Source organism: Gasterosteus aculeatus, chromosome 13 (genome assembly GCF_964276395.1).
Source record: "Gasterosteus aculeatus chromosome 13, fGasAcu3.hap1.1, whole genome shotgun sequence".
In the NCBI taxonomy this organism is placed as follows: Eukaryota; Metazoa; Chordata; class Actinopteri; order Perciformes; family Gasterosteidae; genus Gasterosteus; species Gasterosteus aculeatus.
The window spans coordinates 6,430,512-6,445,423 of NC_135701.1; the positions used below are offsets into that span (position 1 = coordinate 6,430,512).

General features: G+C 46.2%; 1 protein-coding gene across 3 annotated transcripts in view; it reads right to left on the minus strand.

Annotated features, from left to right (window-relative positions):
* Positions 1 to 14,912, minus strand: part of sema6a (sema domain, transmembrane domain (TM), and cytoplasmic domain, (semaphorin) 6A) — a 95,815-nt gene that overhangs the window by 7,896 nt on the left and 73,007 nt on the right. Inside the window, exons 16-19 of one of the 3 annotated variants that reach the window (XM_040195441.2) lie at positions 11,328 to 11,386; positions 10,538 to 10,558; positions 10,304 to 10,324; positions 7,226 to 7,405 (exon numbers count right to left, since the gene is read on the minus strand). In XM_040195441.2, the coding sequence (XP_040051375.2) occupies positions 7,226 to 7,405; positions 10,304 to 10,324; positions 10,538 to 10,558; positions 11,328 to 11,386 (281 nt within the window). The remainder of the gene's footprint in view (positions 1 to 7,225; positions 7,406 to 10,303; positions 10,325 to 10,537; positions 10,559 to 11,327; positions 11,387 to 14,912) is intronic. The other 2 variants (XM_040195442.2, XM_040195443.2) reach the window with 2 other exon arrangements.

The following is a 14,912-nucleotide window of genomic DNA, read 5'->3' on the forward strand; positions in this document are numbered from 1 at the left end:
AGACTTAACTGCGCTCACTGATGTGCCACTTGTGGAGAGTTGGAACCCTGGACCTCGACAAAGAGAGATGAAGACGTATGTGTGGCTATAGAGAGCTCTTATTTGCCTTGTTGTCATCTTTTTAAAAAAAAGGACAATTCTGTTCATTATGTTGTGTATAATCCCCGGTTGGGATATTATCCCATTAAGTCTTGTGTATGTTTACGTGTTGGGAGGCGCTCGATGTAATGGTGCTATTCAATATTAAAGCTCCTACTGATGAGCCAGTTCATTTATAATTAAAGCGCTAATTATATCATTCTGCGCCTCAGGTATTAACACCAGTGAACTAACCTATCCACCTCTCTGCATACAAACTGTAGTATTTAATGCTCAGAGGAAATAACGCTGAATTACTTGGAGCTTAATCATCAGCTGTTTGATGACCGAAGTTGACACCAGCATGGGTTTTTATTAATGGCTGATGTGAAAATTCACTGACCAGCATGAACCGCACGGCCAGAACAATTCATGCCATTATATCTGAATTCCATCCATCACGTGTCGCTGTCTCCAGCAGCTCCATGACAGCGCCGCTTTACTGCAGGCGGTCAAATCCAGACAGAAAAAAAATGTTTGTATACTTGTTCTCCTCCCTATAAAGCCCGATCCACTGTCTATGACCTATCGATGTGCACTCCATCATGCCATGACTGCTGAAAATGTGTGACAAGATTCTGCCTTCTCTGTACGACTAAAGTGAAAGGTTTTAGAATTCATCCAGTGAGAATAGATAATCACTGGTGAATGTTTTCTTATAGAAGGGGCCCTTTGTAGTCGCCCCGGAGGACAGAGGCTGCGCTGGTATCTACTTGATGAGTAGCTCACGCGCGGACGGCCGAGGACGTGACCATTTAAATTCAGTTCAAAGCAGAATAATGACAGCTGGATGTTGGTTCGACAAGCTGCAAAGGCACAAGAGGATGAGCGGTCGTGATACGAGATTCACGCAGGCCGAAGAAGACAAAGCAAAGCTTTTGTATGAACCGGCGCGAGGCGGGACGTCTTACTGAAAAGCATCATCAAAACATTCAAATGGAAAAGTGAGCAGCAAATGTGCGTGGAAAACAAAGAAAGCGGCCTGCGAGAACAATAAGCTAATCAACGGAGGAAATTATGGCTCGGAGCTTGACGTCAGTCGGGGAAGTGCGTAACGCCGGGAAAACATCCAGTCCAATGTTTCTGTAATGATTAACAATGAGCTGCAAATAATTCCTCTGCCTCACAGAGATCCATCACAATCTCTGGCCGGCATACAACAAAATCCTGCTGTTAAAACACTAATGAAGGTGTCCTACTGCCAGGATTATTTAACAAGAACACCCTGTTATTCGTTTGCTACAGTGCAGTCGTCCTACCTCACCAACTCTAGACCTAAAGCCTATCATCCTTCTTTTATGGGATTAACCTAAATCCTATCATTCTACTGCAAGGACATACGAAACTACCAACATTAAATTAACCAATGTGCCCAATCGCCCTCATAGGCCCCTAAAAAAGTGTCACCAGCCAAATGCTTCATCTGACAGTTTGTGTTAAACTAAAGCGTCTAATCTCGTCGGCTCGGTTCCATGGACGGGTAGTTTTAAAGGAGAGAAGTCTCTAATCAGACAAGCAAGAAATCCTTCCTGCAGCCTTTTTTACTCTCTAGCAGAGGAGAGAAATAAAGCTGAAAGGTAATGTATGGTATTTATATAATGACCATATTGAAGAAAAATGGCTACTAAACCAGGCGGCAACTTGCGTTTTTAAAAGTGAAGCCAAAAATAAGTGTCTCAAATTCCTGATGGGGGCGTCTCTTCTGTCTGATTGTATGTCTACGTTTAAGAGAAAATGAGCCCGCTTTCTTACTTAATTTATTACCTTAGTCAACATTATAAACATTTTTACTCGTCTCAATCTATAGTTTGAAGTCTTCAATAAGTCATGATGTACTTTTAGTAAATGATGCTCCGTTTAGACTGCTGTCAAAAGGCCGGGTTTAGGGCGTTGTCAGGTGTGGCAGTGGTCTTCGTCATTGTCTTTAACGTTAATATCAACTCCTTCGCAGTGTATTATCATGAAAGTAACTCGTGACTTTAAGTCCCCTAAAAATGTCTTATTCAGTGTTTGGTTGTACTTGGCTCCTTGTGTCACTTCTGGTAGATGGTAGAAAACAGAAAATGTCCCCAAAACTAATGATGTGACAGAAAATGGCACTGGTGTTTGCAGAGGGAAACTGGTGATTCTACAGTGGTTAGGGAGCCTAACAAACTGCCAAAGTTGACTTTTTTTAAGTGTTTGTATAATACTGGAATTATTGTCTTTGCTATTTTTCCAGTGCTAAAAGCACACTCGTTTAGGGGCATGTAGTCATGGCAACGGAGGACGAATTTCTTGCATGCGTCATATTTATACACAAGTTTGAAAGCAGAATATCAGGGCAGAAAAGGGATATTTTCTCTGCTAGTACGGGACGTATTTGACTGCCCCATAACTACAGCCAACATTCAAGATTGACATGGAGCCCCCCGATACCGATGGTGCGATGTTTCTACAATTGCCTTCCAGAAAGTGAGGTGAATCAGCATGCTGAAGCTATTACACTTTTTGGTATGAAAAAAAGAATTGCGCCGCAGCCCCGTGTGAGCGAGGTCATTCTGCCCCCCTATCACGAAAATAACCCTCGCGGAGCAGCTGGCAGAGCAGAAGCAGCAGTTGGTATTACCATGAAATCCCTGAAGAAATTCATATCTGTCAATAAACCTCAGAAGCCCTCTTCTAATGGCAAAGAAACACCATCACGACACCGTCATGTTCTGGAAACATGATGTTGGAAAAAATGGTGTTTGCCCCGATTTTCAATCAGAACTCATCAAGAGGTAAACTGCATCGTCTTCAGCTGATTGACGCTTGTCCCCCTGTGAATCCCAGTGAGCATGCCCCCAAACACAGGCCTGGACGTTTGTGTAATCCTAACGCCCCTCCACAAGTACGTTCACCTGGATTAAATCACAGGCAATGTTTCGTTAGGTTTGAGGGTTGACCGTGCATCTACAGTGCAGAGCCAACGCCTCTAAACGGCCGTCAGCACGCCACTAGCTCGCCGCTAACCGTGCTATCAGTGTTGACAGCGCTAACAGTGGTAAAAGGAAAGTTGGCGCTAAACTGACGCAAAGCGCGGTGTGGAGCCGCCGCCACGTCACAACGTCCACCAGGACCGCGCACGGACGGCCACGGCTGCTCGACAATAACTTTACTCGGCTCATAGCCGTTTGCTCAAATGTTCAGTATACATATCGTCACCCAAGATTAGTTGAGTTAGTTGACAAATGTAGTTGACAGCTGAGGGTTAAGTATGAGGACACGTGACTGAGCGGGATGATATATGATATATCTCATATTCTCTCTCATTCCCCTTTCTTCCATCTTGGTTTTTTCAATTCTGTCCTTCAGCCAGTTTGTCCACATCCTATCTCTGCACTCGCACCCTTATAACCTTCACCGCTACATTATTGTCCTGTTATGTTTAATAAATCTTTATCATGTGTGTCTCCCCTACCCTCATTTCCCGTGTCCCTTCCCCTGTTGTCTCTGGCCATCCCTCTTCTCTTTCACCTCTACCCTTTTCCTTCTTCCCTGCATTGCTGCTGTAATGAACCCATAAATTGGAGAAACACAGCGGTGGCTACAGGTCGGGTTGGGGGGGGGAGTTAAAGGGATGGGGGAGTTGATCCTGAGAGAGAGAGAGAGAGAGAGGTAGAACGAAGGGGGGGGGGGGGGGGGGGGGGTTGAGGAAGCAGAGCTAGGATTCATTCCTGCAGACAGGGGAAGATATATGACTCCAGTTGGAGAAGAGACAGACTACAAGGGGAGAGACGTAGTAGGAGGTGCAAAGATGGAGGAGGAGGAGGGAGACAGAGAGAGGAAGGGGGAAAGGGGGAGAGGCGATGGGGGAGGCTCCATGAATTGGTCTCAGGAATCAATCTGCACTAGGTAAGGTGTAGCCTTGGAACATGCCATCCCAGTCCAATGAGAGGTCCTGTGGAGGGGAGACTGATCACAATGGCGGCAGATGGTGGTAAAGTGGCAGTTCTGGGCGATGGTAGGAAAGGGGAGAGGTGTATGGTCGGGTGACACGGGTGGAGGGAAATATAACAGAGACAGATGAGGCCCAGACAGACAAACACCAAGCTCAAATGTACTGTGAAACACAAGCGGCCACCTGGCAACCACGATGGTCCCACTGAAATGTCAGATAATGATGCTGTCGGGTGCTAAATATCCTCCGCGTGTGAAGACTCATCACTTTGCAGCATTTCTAATTACTAGGGTGGTGTCGGGCTAATACATATTGGCAGCACTGTAATATTCATTAGCAGATAAGATTCCACAATGTCTCAACTGCAAATGAAAACATTTGGGGAGTCATTTTAGTTTCTTTTTTAAATCGTAAACTTGTTTGTAAATGACTGTGGATATGAGCTAATACGTTTTCACTCAAGCATACAGTTTTTTAAACTTAATTTGAAAGATTGATGGCATGGTTAAAAATGTATTCTTCTTTGCTCCTATAAAATGTGTTGCATGGATTTATCTCCATGATATTAAAATTAAGGATAAAAAACATAGCTTCTGACCCTATTATCATTTCTCATATATTGATTCCTTTTCCACTTTCACGCACGCACTTTGCTAAGTTTTCACAGTACAGTTGACACCTGAAGCCATAGAAACGGAGGCCGACAGGAAGGAAGAGGAGGCAGGATGGGTGGAGCGGGAAATGAACACTGTTCACTGTGGTGCTCGATTTGCCATGCGGAAAAGTATTAAGCTGCAGGGAGGCAAAACGGTGCTTAATACCATCAAAGCAATCAGAGGGGAGGAAAAAGGCAAATATATAAATAGCAACAAAAAAAAAGACCTCAGACCAAGCCATGCAAAATATCAAGAAACCAACACAAGAAAGAAAGGAAATCAGACAAATGTCATCACAGCTGACTTATATAATAAAGAAAGAAAAGACAGTTAAGCTGGAATTGAAATATAACTGATAAATAATAAAACAAGCTGCAAAGGTGTCGTAAAAATCATAATAATAAGCAGGAAGCATTGTTTTGAAATGTGAAGCCCTGTTGCAGTTACCTGAGCGTCCCCTGCCCCCCCCCCCCCCCCCAAAAAGAAATAAATGTAAAACCATACTGGCGTTAAATGTGAAGCTTGAGTAGTATTACACCTGCTCAGGTAAAGGCAACAAGGGCAGCGGCAGCATGTTGTGATGCTGGCTGCAGGCATGCTGTCTCTCTGCCACCATTGTGCTTTTCGTTCTTTTAGTTCTACCCAGCGGTGCCCTTCTGCTTCCAGCTCACTGACAAAAAATGGGGAAATGTTTTTGACGTTGTGCAAAGCAGTCGGCAGAATGAATGTCTGCGTGATTTAAAAGTAACGACGTAGCGCGCCCGGGCAACGTAGCAACGAGTGCACTTTATTAATTCACACTACGCCTCAAGTGTCCCCTTTGTTTGCCTGTATTCTGCCACATAACCAGTGTTGGGAGTAACGCTTTACTGTAATTAGAGTAACGCATTACTGTAATTCCACTACTTTTAGCGGTAACGAGCATGTAACAAAGTATTTTTAAAAATAAAATAACGCAGTTACAATTACTGAAATTGAAATGAGTTCGTTACTCGCGTTACTCAGAATAGTCGCCGTACGCGCACGGAAACAGCATCGCGTCGCTCATGACGAAAGAGCGCAGCCCCGCGGATGCTGCAGGCGCCGCTCCACGCAAACAACCACGGCTCCACTTTACACGGACCGCAGTGCAGCCGATAAACCGGGCAGAGCTGAGTAGATTGATTGCTCGCTATGTTGAAGATGAGATGCATCCTGTCAACTGTCGAGTCAGTTGCCTTCAGGCAAATGCCTGAAACAGTTATTTTGTATTAAGTTAAGTATTAAAAAGCACTTTTGTACTATTGCTTGATTTGAAGGGCTGTTGCCCTGTTGATTACCATTTATAGGTCTAAAAAATATGTTTATTGTGTTTGACAGTGTCAGTACTATTTATATTCATTACATTTAAAAAGCTTTCCAGAGTAACTAATTACTTTTTGATACACAGTAACTGGTAAGTAATTCAATTACCTTTAAAAGAAGTAACTAAATACTCATTTTCAGTAACTTGCCCAACACTGCACACAACCCTCTGTAACGGTCGCTTGATACACTACGTCTCTGCGTCACATGACCTGACCGATTGCTAAAACGAACCCTTGCAACAGCATCCGTGCGTCGCACAAGTGTGTGAATTCTATGTAATGTTAATAAAGGCAGAGAACGCGCAGACGGAGGCTAGTTTTGACCATGAAAAGACACATTTTACGGACATCTCTGCTCTGGTTTTTCTTTCAATGTCTTTCTTTATAGACGGTCAATAGAAAGCCGCGACTGTGAACAAATGACAATTAATAACAATTAAGAAATATCTCCTCAAGGCAACGCTGGAGCTGCCTCTAATAACGGGTTTTGTGTCTTGTGGCAGGGACGTTCTATTAAGGGACGAAACATGCTACAGTGACCTTTTTATTCCTTTTTCTCCTCCGCCCTTCAACATGTGTCGTCTCCTTGCTTCCTCTCCTTTTCCCTCTGTCTCATTTATCCCGGCGAGCCGTCCTTGCGGCGGTGCGGCACCGGGCAGGTTGTTAACGGAGGAGGAAAAGGGCGTTCAATGTCATGTCATTGTGTCGCGGAGCATGACAGAGCCGGCGGCCGGGCCGTCTTCTCGGGGAAATGAATACATCTCTGTTTTTGTCCTATTGAGAGCGTAATGGTGTGGATATTACGTCTCCTGTGGGGCATTACGGCGCCTTGATAATAAATCCATCCTGCTGAGTGCGCCTGTTTGTCCGCGTGCATGTGTCGTAATGGGTGCATATTATGTATGCGTCTGAATGGGCCACGTAGGTGGGTTTGCATACGTTTCTTTCGGGGGGGGGGCTTACGTGCACAGTGAGGCAATTTGTACCCTGGGGAGAACGCGATCCACCATTTCTAAACCTTGTCAGCTGGAAGCAGCCAGGCAGCCGTATATCTCAATTACGCAACCCCCCCACCCCTCCCCTCTCCCCACCAACCCCCCCCTTCCTTGCCACAGGTGACAATGGACCAGATTGACTGCTCGCTGTTGTGTTCCAAGGCTTACCATTGGCTTCGGGCTGGGTCTGAGAGGGCACGGCTACGTAGGGGTCCTCCCCTTTGTCTGAGCTCATTGGGGGGTCCTTCCGCTCCACCATGCGGCCCCGCCCCAGGGGGCCCTCGGCCGCCTCGGGCAGGGCCGAGGTGGGGAGGGAGAGGGTGCGGTGATGGTGGCGGTGATGGTGGCCTGCCGGACACAACACAGGTTATCCGGCGCTCGAGGCAGGCCTCAGTGCATGTGAGCACCGGCCAGCTGGGGTGCCGACACGCACTCACACACACGCAGGCGTTTCTTCCTCCTTCTAAGCGCACACACACACACACATACACAGGCGCACGCAACATCTGCTCGACTGTGCGATGCAACAAAGTGTTTCATCCCGGTGACCTCGGGGAAACTCATTAGCAAATGTGTGTGTGTGTGTGTTTCTCAGCAGAGACGTTCTTTCCCTTTCTCCTGTCACTCTCTGCCCTTCTCGCTCTCTTCCCTCCTGTTCTGACTGACGCGTCGGAGCGGCTTTGGGCCTGTCAGAGCAGAGCGGAGAGTACAATCGCGTTGCTCCACAATCACCATAGGGGGCCAATCTTTGATATGAAGGACGAGAGACAAAGTTTCTTTCCATCGCTCCTGTTGAGAAGTCTGCCTTTAACTTTTTCTTCAGCTGCGGAGCGCTTGCTCCTCCTCTTGTTAAGCGTTGCATCCTAATTATTTCAAACTTATTTAATCTAGCATGACGTCTGTTACAATTGGTTACTCTCTGATCTGAGATCTGCCGCTCCACCTCTTCTCATGTGGCAACTAAATACCATTTTGTTTTGGACTACAACCTTGCACTCTTAATAATAAGTGCCAATGAACTAAATCATTAATTGAAAAAATAATTGGCAGATTTATCTGCATCAAGAATAAATTGTAAAATGTCTCTCTCGTTCCTCCTTTTATTATGTCCTAGTTTTCCTCGTCTGTATTCTCCCCACGCTTCCCCACTTACACCCAATTTTCTTTCTATTTAAACCAAATATCCGCCCAAAAGTTTTGCATCTGCACGCCTGGTAATCTGTATTTAGCGCGGCCTTTCTGCACCAAGTCTAGATCAATCACGGGAGAAATGAGTTGTTTACAGTTAGTGAATTTCCTCTGATTGGGATCCTCCCAGTAACTACATTCCTTAGTGACTGAACCCACTGCTGGCCAACAGCGGAAGAGGGAATCACAACGCAGCCAGATAATGAGACTGTAACGAGAACATCACGCATGCAGGACGTTTCTCGACGTGCTCTAACCTCTGAGGGTGACAATTGCTCTTTTATCTGTGGGTGACGGATCATACCTTCCTCCTCCTCCTCCTCTACCTCACAATGTGTGCTTTCCTGCCTCCACCCGTCCTCCACGCTTTGTCTGACTGATTATTTCTGAACCATGCTAATCACGTTACCCTCCCACATGCTAATGCCACCCTACACAGGTTTGCACAAGCTACATATTGTATTAAACATAAGGTAAAAGAAAGCATCCCACCCTAGATGAAGACTGACAACACTTTTATCAGCAGCCTCTGTGGAGCTCTCCCTATGGAGGAGGTGACAGCAACGCGTGTGTGTGCAGATGTGCGAGCGCCTTTTCAATATGTGTTTATGCTCTTTGAAGAGGGTGGGGAGCATTTCATGGGGGCTAACGTCGGTAATGCTGCTGGTAGACTACGCACAACACCACCCGGAGCCTCTTCCTCCGTGTGCCACGGCAATCATTAAAATGATTTATTTAACTATTGGCCCAAGGCTGAGAGATTAGTGTGACAGGCCTATTTTATAATTCATTCCCCCACCGCCAGGGGAAGTGCTATTCAGGCAGATGACACACATAGAGTGAGAGCTCGGAGCCTTAAAGCTCCTCCGCGTATCAGGGAGGGTAAAAAAATAAAAGAATCCTGCCGACGGATGCACATCCTTCTCTTTCTGCAGATTAAAAGAGCGGCGAGGGCGTCTAGTCGGGGAGTGGAGGAGAAGAGGATGGAGAGGGGGCATGTATTTATCTTGAAATCCATATCAACCTCCAACAGATAGACGGAGGGGCTCGGGTAATGGCAAAGACTTTGTTTGGGGGGTTGTAAACTGCTTGGTGTGTGTGTGTGTGTGTGTGTGTGTGTGTGTGTGTGTGAGAGAGATTGCCTGGAAACACACACACACAGCCAAGCCTATGGGAGCGTGTTCAGCACTGTAGGGGTGCAGACCAACACAGAGGCCTGTTTTTTAACATGGGTTTCCAAAAGGAAGGAGGTGCACAGTGGGGGGTACAGAGAGAGAGAGAGCGAGAGATGGTCTGGGCTATGGAACGACTTTAAAATATCTATTCTTGTCCTTCTGTATGGATCTGACTGTTTGAACTGACAGCTGCAAGGGTTTGTGTGTGTGTGTGTGTGAGAGAGAGAGAGAGATTTACTGAAAACCATAAAGTAAGGTGGATGTGTGGCTCCTCCGGATAAGACCGACCTTTTCCGCTGCAGGCTAATCACGTCTGTTTATTATTCTTCAAATCGACTCGAGCTATAAGCGTCATCGCTCTGATTGTGATATTGCTGTGTGCGATTATGAGAGCAATTTGCGGGAGCAGAAAAATGGGTCTCTGCTCATTTTTGCATTAGCCTTTTTTTTCTTCTTTTTTTTTTTTAAAGCATAGAGTGGATGCCAACTACACATGCACGGTGGCAGTTGGCAGAAACGCATCAAATCTCGCCCGACTCTAAACAGGCCAGTCTAATCTACCTCTCCCTCTGTTCACACATGTCCTGCTTAATGTGCACACTGAGGCATTTGTGCACCATCAAAGCCTTAAAGCACCAACAACCAGATCCATCCAATTAGAAGCAAAGGTCAGAGCTAATCGATGATGTTGCACAGGGGGGTAAAGAGTAGTTGGAACAATTAAGGAGGGAGACGAGGTGCACTAGAATCACAATGTGAATAGAAAGGATTCTTGGATTTCTAATTCTACGTCCTTTATTCTAAACTACAAAAGGGGAATGGCGGAGGGGGGGGGGGGGCACCACGAGAAGTAAATTGCACAGACCGTGCATCGTTTCATTACCTTCGTCACCGGAAGGAACCTCTATGAAAAAGAAGGAACGAAATGAATTCCGTTAAAAGCATGAGTCATTAATAACCTGCCTTTAGGTGTGTGGGAGGAGTTTTCATTTCGTTGAGAGGGGATGATTGATTGATTAGATGAAGGGGTGTGGCCAGAGCTAAAGAGTCAGGGGACATGAAACGCAGCTCCTGTCTTTTATTTAATTGCCTCTACAGTAAAATGTGGGATACTTACCGTTCAGCGCCACAAAGGTGTCTGGAAGAAGCAGAAAGGAAACGAGGGGAAACGTGTTATTATTGGCGGCAGTAAAGGGAGCTCATGCTTTAACATGATCAAAAGGCATGACTTCTAAAGTGATTCAGAATCGACTGGCTGCTCGATACTCTCCTAACTTTAAATCAGAGTTGATGTGTTGCCTATACAGTTAATGAAGGTTCAACTTCACGGCTTCCCTTCACTGAACACGCTGGTGAATTCGAGTAAACAGATTGAGATGAAGATGATTCGTCAAAATGTTCAGAAGTTTCTCCTGAAAACTGGCTGAGTATAAATCCAAGAGAGTATCACATTCAACAAATCCAAACAGCTATTCTAGACATGAAATCCAATATACCATAAGCCTCTTTTACAATATACATTGTAAAAGCGGCTTTTCAAGACTTCGGAGGCTGACTTGTGTTTCAAACCACAAGACTCACAAGTCAGACCCCGTTGCCCCGAGCGCTTGTGTTGTGTATTTTGTAGCCAATCTTAAACAGGCGATACAGTCTTGCCCAAGTGGACACAACACTCCGTTGACCGGGAGACCAGAGAGACGGCGGGGGGGGACAGAAGAGGACGAGAGCTGAAAAGGGACAGATGGATGGAAGAGGCTGAAAGAGAGGATTGTGAGGGCGGAACAGACGGGGGAGAACAAGGTGACAGCAGCAAAGAAGGAAAGGAAAGAGGGACACTCGGTTAGCAGGGAGGAGAGGAATGGTGTAGAATGGAGGAGGAAAGATACGAGTGAAGAGGGCCTGCTTACTTTGGCAGTCTCCCAGGCCATCTGTGTTACCATGCTCCACGTCCTGCTCAAAGGCCGATCTGCGGGGAACAGAGACGTCATGGTCAGCGGCGAAAAAAAACAGGCCAGGCCACGCAGGCTCGCCGCCCCTAAAGTAACAGAGCTATAGGGCAGCGCGCTGATAGCCGCCCCGAGCACAGCGCAGCCTGGGCCTGCACACAGTGTGGGCTGCAGAAAGCGCTGTACTGGAACACAATCAAAGAAAAAGACTTGCAGGTGCCCCGAAGGCCTAAAATCAGTGGTTATGAGGAATGCTGACAGGCTGGTAAATCCATACCTGGCACAAGACTCATTGCCAGAAGTGGCGATAGAAATAGATCTGTATGTTGTTTGACTGAAGACCTGTCGTTGTGTGTTGTGTGGTCTTCAAGAAATGGAGTTTGGGGTAACGTGGCGCTTCACGTTTCTGTGTCGGTGTGATGAATCTGAAACTTAGCTTAGCTTAGCTTAGCACGAGGACTGGAAAACAGCTAGCCTGGCTGTGTCCAAAGGAAAACACAATCCACTGACTCCGCCTCGAAGATCATCAATTAAGACATTTTTATCTTGTTTCTTTAAACCAAACAAAAAATAAAAGTGTTAAAAGCAATTATGGGCTGTTTTTTCAGAGAGGTTGCCAGGCAACCAGCGGAGACGCAAACAAAGTCTCTCCTAGACAAGCTAGCTGTTGCCCCTGTTTCCAATCTTCATATCTACCATACGGACATGGAAGTAGTCTTGTGGAAATGTAAAGATAGAGAGCTACTGTTTTCATGACAATGTATTCGCTCTCCTTCTTCTCAGCAGCGGACATTATGTGTTTTGAGTAGAGATACCAGGCTCTAGTCCCAATCACATGGGCAAAGAGCAGGGCAGCGAGGGGTAACCATGCTTGGGGGGGCCATCATATGACACGCAGGGAGAGAAAGAGCGGGCAGAGCGAGAAATATTTTCTGATGCAATCTGCGCGGAGACCTGTTTTCCCCCTGAAAGACCACCAAGCAGGCAGTAAGGAGATATGTGAAACAGAGCGGACCAACTGTCAACCAGGATCGCAGTCACGCATGGCAGCTCTCCCCCTTCCTCCCACGCCTCCCGCTCCCAAGTCCAGCTCCTCCTGCCAGTCAGCCGGCCTCTCATCTTCCTCACCCTCCACTGGTCACAATTATAGCATGAAGAAGAAGCATTTTTTTTCCAAAACAGCATCACCCCCTTACCCCCCGGTCAGACTTGAAAGTTTGAATTTGACAACAACGGCATGGAGGGTTTAAGAATACACCGTTTCTATTGTTCTGTTCTGAAACCCTTCGTGTATATCCATGGTAGAGATGATTGTAAAAAGCAATCTGCTGTTCATCTTTCCCTTCAGTTTCACTGAAGCTTAATCGGGCCAGAGAAGGTACATTTTGATAACTTATAGGTCTTCAAAGGCAGCCACAATAACAGCTACACAAACAACAACAATATTTTTTCTTTTGATTCATGGGCGTACTTTAATCTGCTTATCTGTCTGTCACATAACCATCACGCTTCAGTGAAACGAAAAGAAGATCTAATATGTTTATCATCATGATCGCAGCGCAGAGTTGCACAATGAAACGTGTCTTAAGCTCAAACGTGGCCCAAAAACTCTTTCTCGTTCATGAAATGTGTAGCCTCTCTGACGGCAGCATAAAACTGGCGACCTCATGGTCATGGTTTGAATTGTTGTTACAATAACAATACAGACCGTGTTGGGATGAAGACTGCAGGGTTTCTAACTCCCATCGGCCTCGAGATGAATTAACAATGAGTCGTCGCACTGCGGATGCTGTGCACGAGCCCCACGTAACGCGTGGGAAAGTGAGTATGAACTGTAGTATGAACTCTTAGCTAAACGGTCGACGTCCCGTCGCGGCTGCATCATAGCAACAGCAATTCAGTTTGTTCAAACGTGAAACTGCAGACGGTTCAGCTCGGGGTTAACGTCCTGCTGCAACCGCACCATGCATATTTTAATCGGATTCAAGCGCCACCGTACATAACTGTAGGCGTTTTACATCGTCTTGCCTCTGATGGCATTATTATGTGAGGTTGCAACGAGGCCACAACGTGCAGGTCAGGTGTAATATCGTTGATTATTCACATCAGAAGTGAGTGGGGCACGAGGGACCTAATACATTGTACATTTACAGTGAGAAGAACGGCAAATGCCTCATCAAAGGGGCCTGTTCATTTGGATTAAAGAAAGACTATTCGCAGAGAACTCATACTAACTCATCAGGGTTTCAGTGGGTTATGTGTGCAGATTTAATTAGTGTAAGAGACCTCAGCCCTGATTCAGAGAACATTTAGTGCCGGTGGCCGTGACAATGGCTCAAATAATAAACTTGTGATTTTTAATATGCTATATGATCTGTTGTCGGTGAAACCCACTCGTACACCCGGTTTACATAGTGTTAGCCATATGGAATAATATGCTCTATATGGACAGCAGGATTGAGAGGCATAACTCCACGTGAGAACGCTGGCACACTCTGGCCGAGGCCAGATGGAAGAATAGAAGAGGGACGGAGTGCAGGGGGGAAAGAATATGTCAGAGGAAAAATGGAAGAAGAAGGACGGATAAAAATAGACGCCCGGACAGGGACAGGCAGCTTAGAGGATAGATAGACTTCTGCTTGGGCGGACAAATAGAGGAACGTTCAAGGTAACAGGACGAGGCGGTGGTTTTAGTGAGGAAAAGAAAAAGTAAGGCGGATCTCTGTTTGTGTTAGAAAAGCTTGTTATTTAACACCAAAATGCCTCTGACTTGCCTCCTTCTATCCCCCCTGTGCAGCCTGGCAAAAGAATTGCTCACCACGGACCGACAGACCCTCTCGGGCCTAATCCCCCCTTCACCGCCCCTCACTTAGAAATATTGTACAGTACAGGAGGACGGTCATTTGCCCTTTTAATGCCTCTGTGTCGGCTTGAGCTCCAAAGTGGAAACTCAATCAGGGCGCTGCAGCTTTACGGAATAATAATAGGATAGCTCTCTGTGCGTTTTGTTATGACTTCATCAGTAAAATGTTTTTCCCCCCACCACAAAACTCCGTATGCTGTTTCTTCATAATCTGCTTCTGTGTCATAACTACAGCCACAAATTATAGTCACCGAGGCTTTCCAAAACCCTGCGTACCCCTGGCCTGTGGCAAACAACACTTTCCTTCCATTCATCCTTCCAATGGCCCTTTCAGCTGGGGGGAAATTGCACTTACACACCATGAAATCAAATAGATCACAGACACGACCAATTGACAAGAGGAATGCCTCCGTGCGTGACAGAAAAGGCGCTGTACTGTTTTATAAAAGTTGCTTGCAAAAACACATGTGTGTCAGGCCGCCACAAAATCACAAGCATCACAGAGGCTGAAGCCTCCACTGCTGCTCAGAGCCCCCATGGAGCCCCCCATGGAGCCCCCCATGGAGCCCACACTGTCACTCCCCGAATGTATATTATAACATTTCAGATAGAAGAGGTCTACAATATGATTTTGACGGATAGATGCAGTATGTCAAACTCATTCGACGTTTAAGAATAGAAGC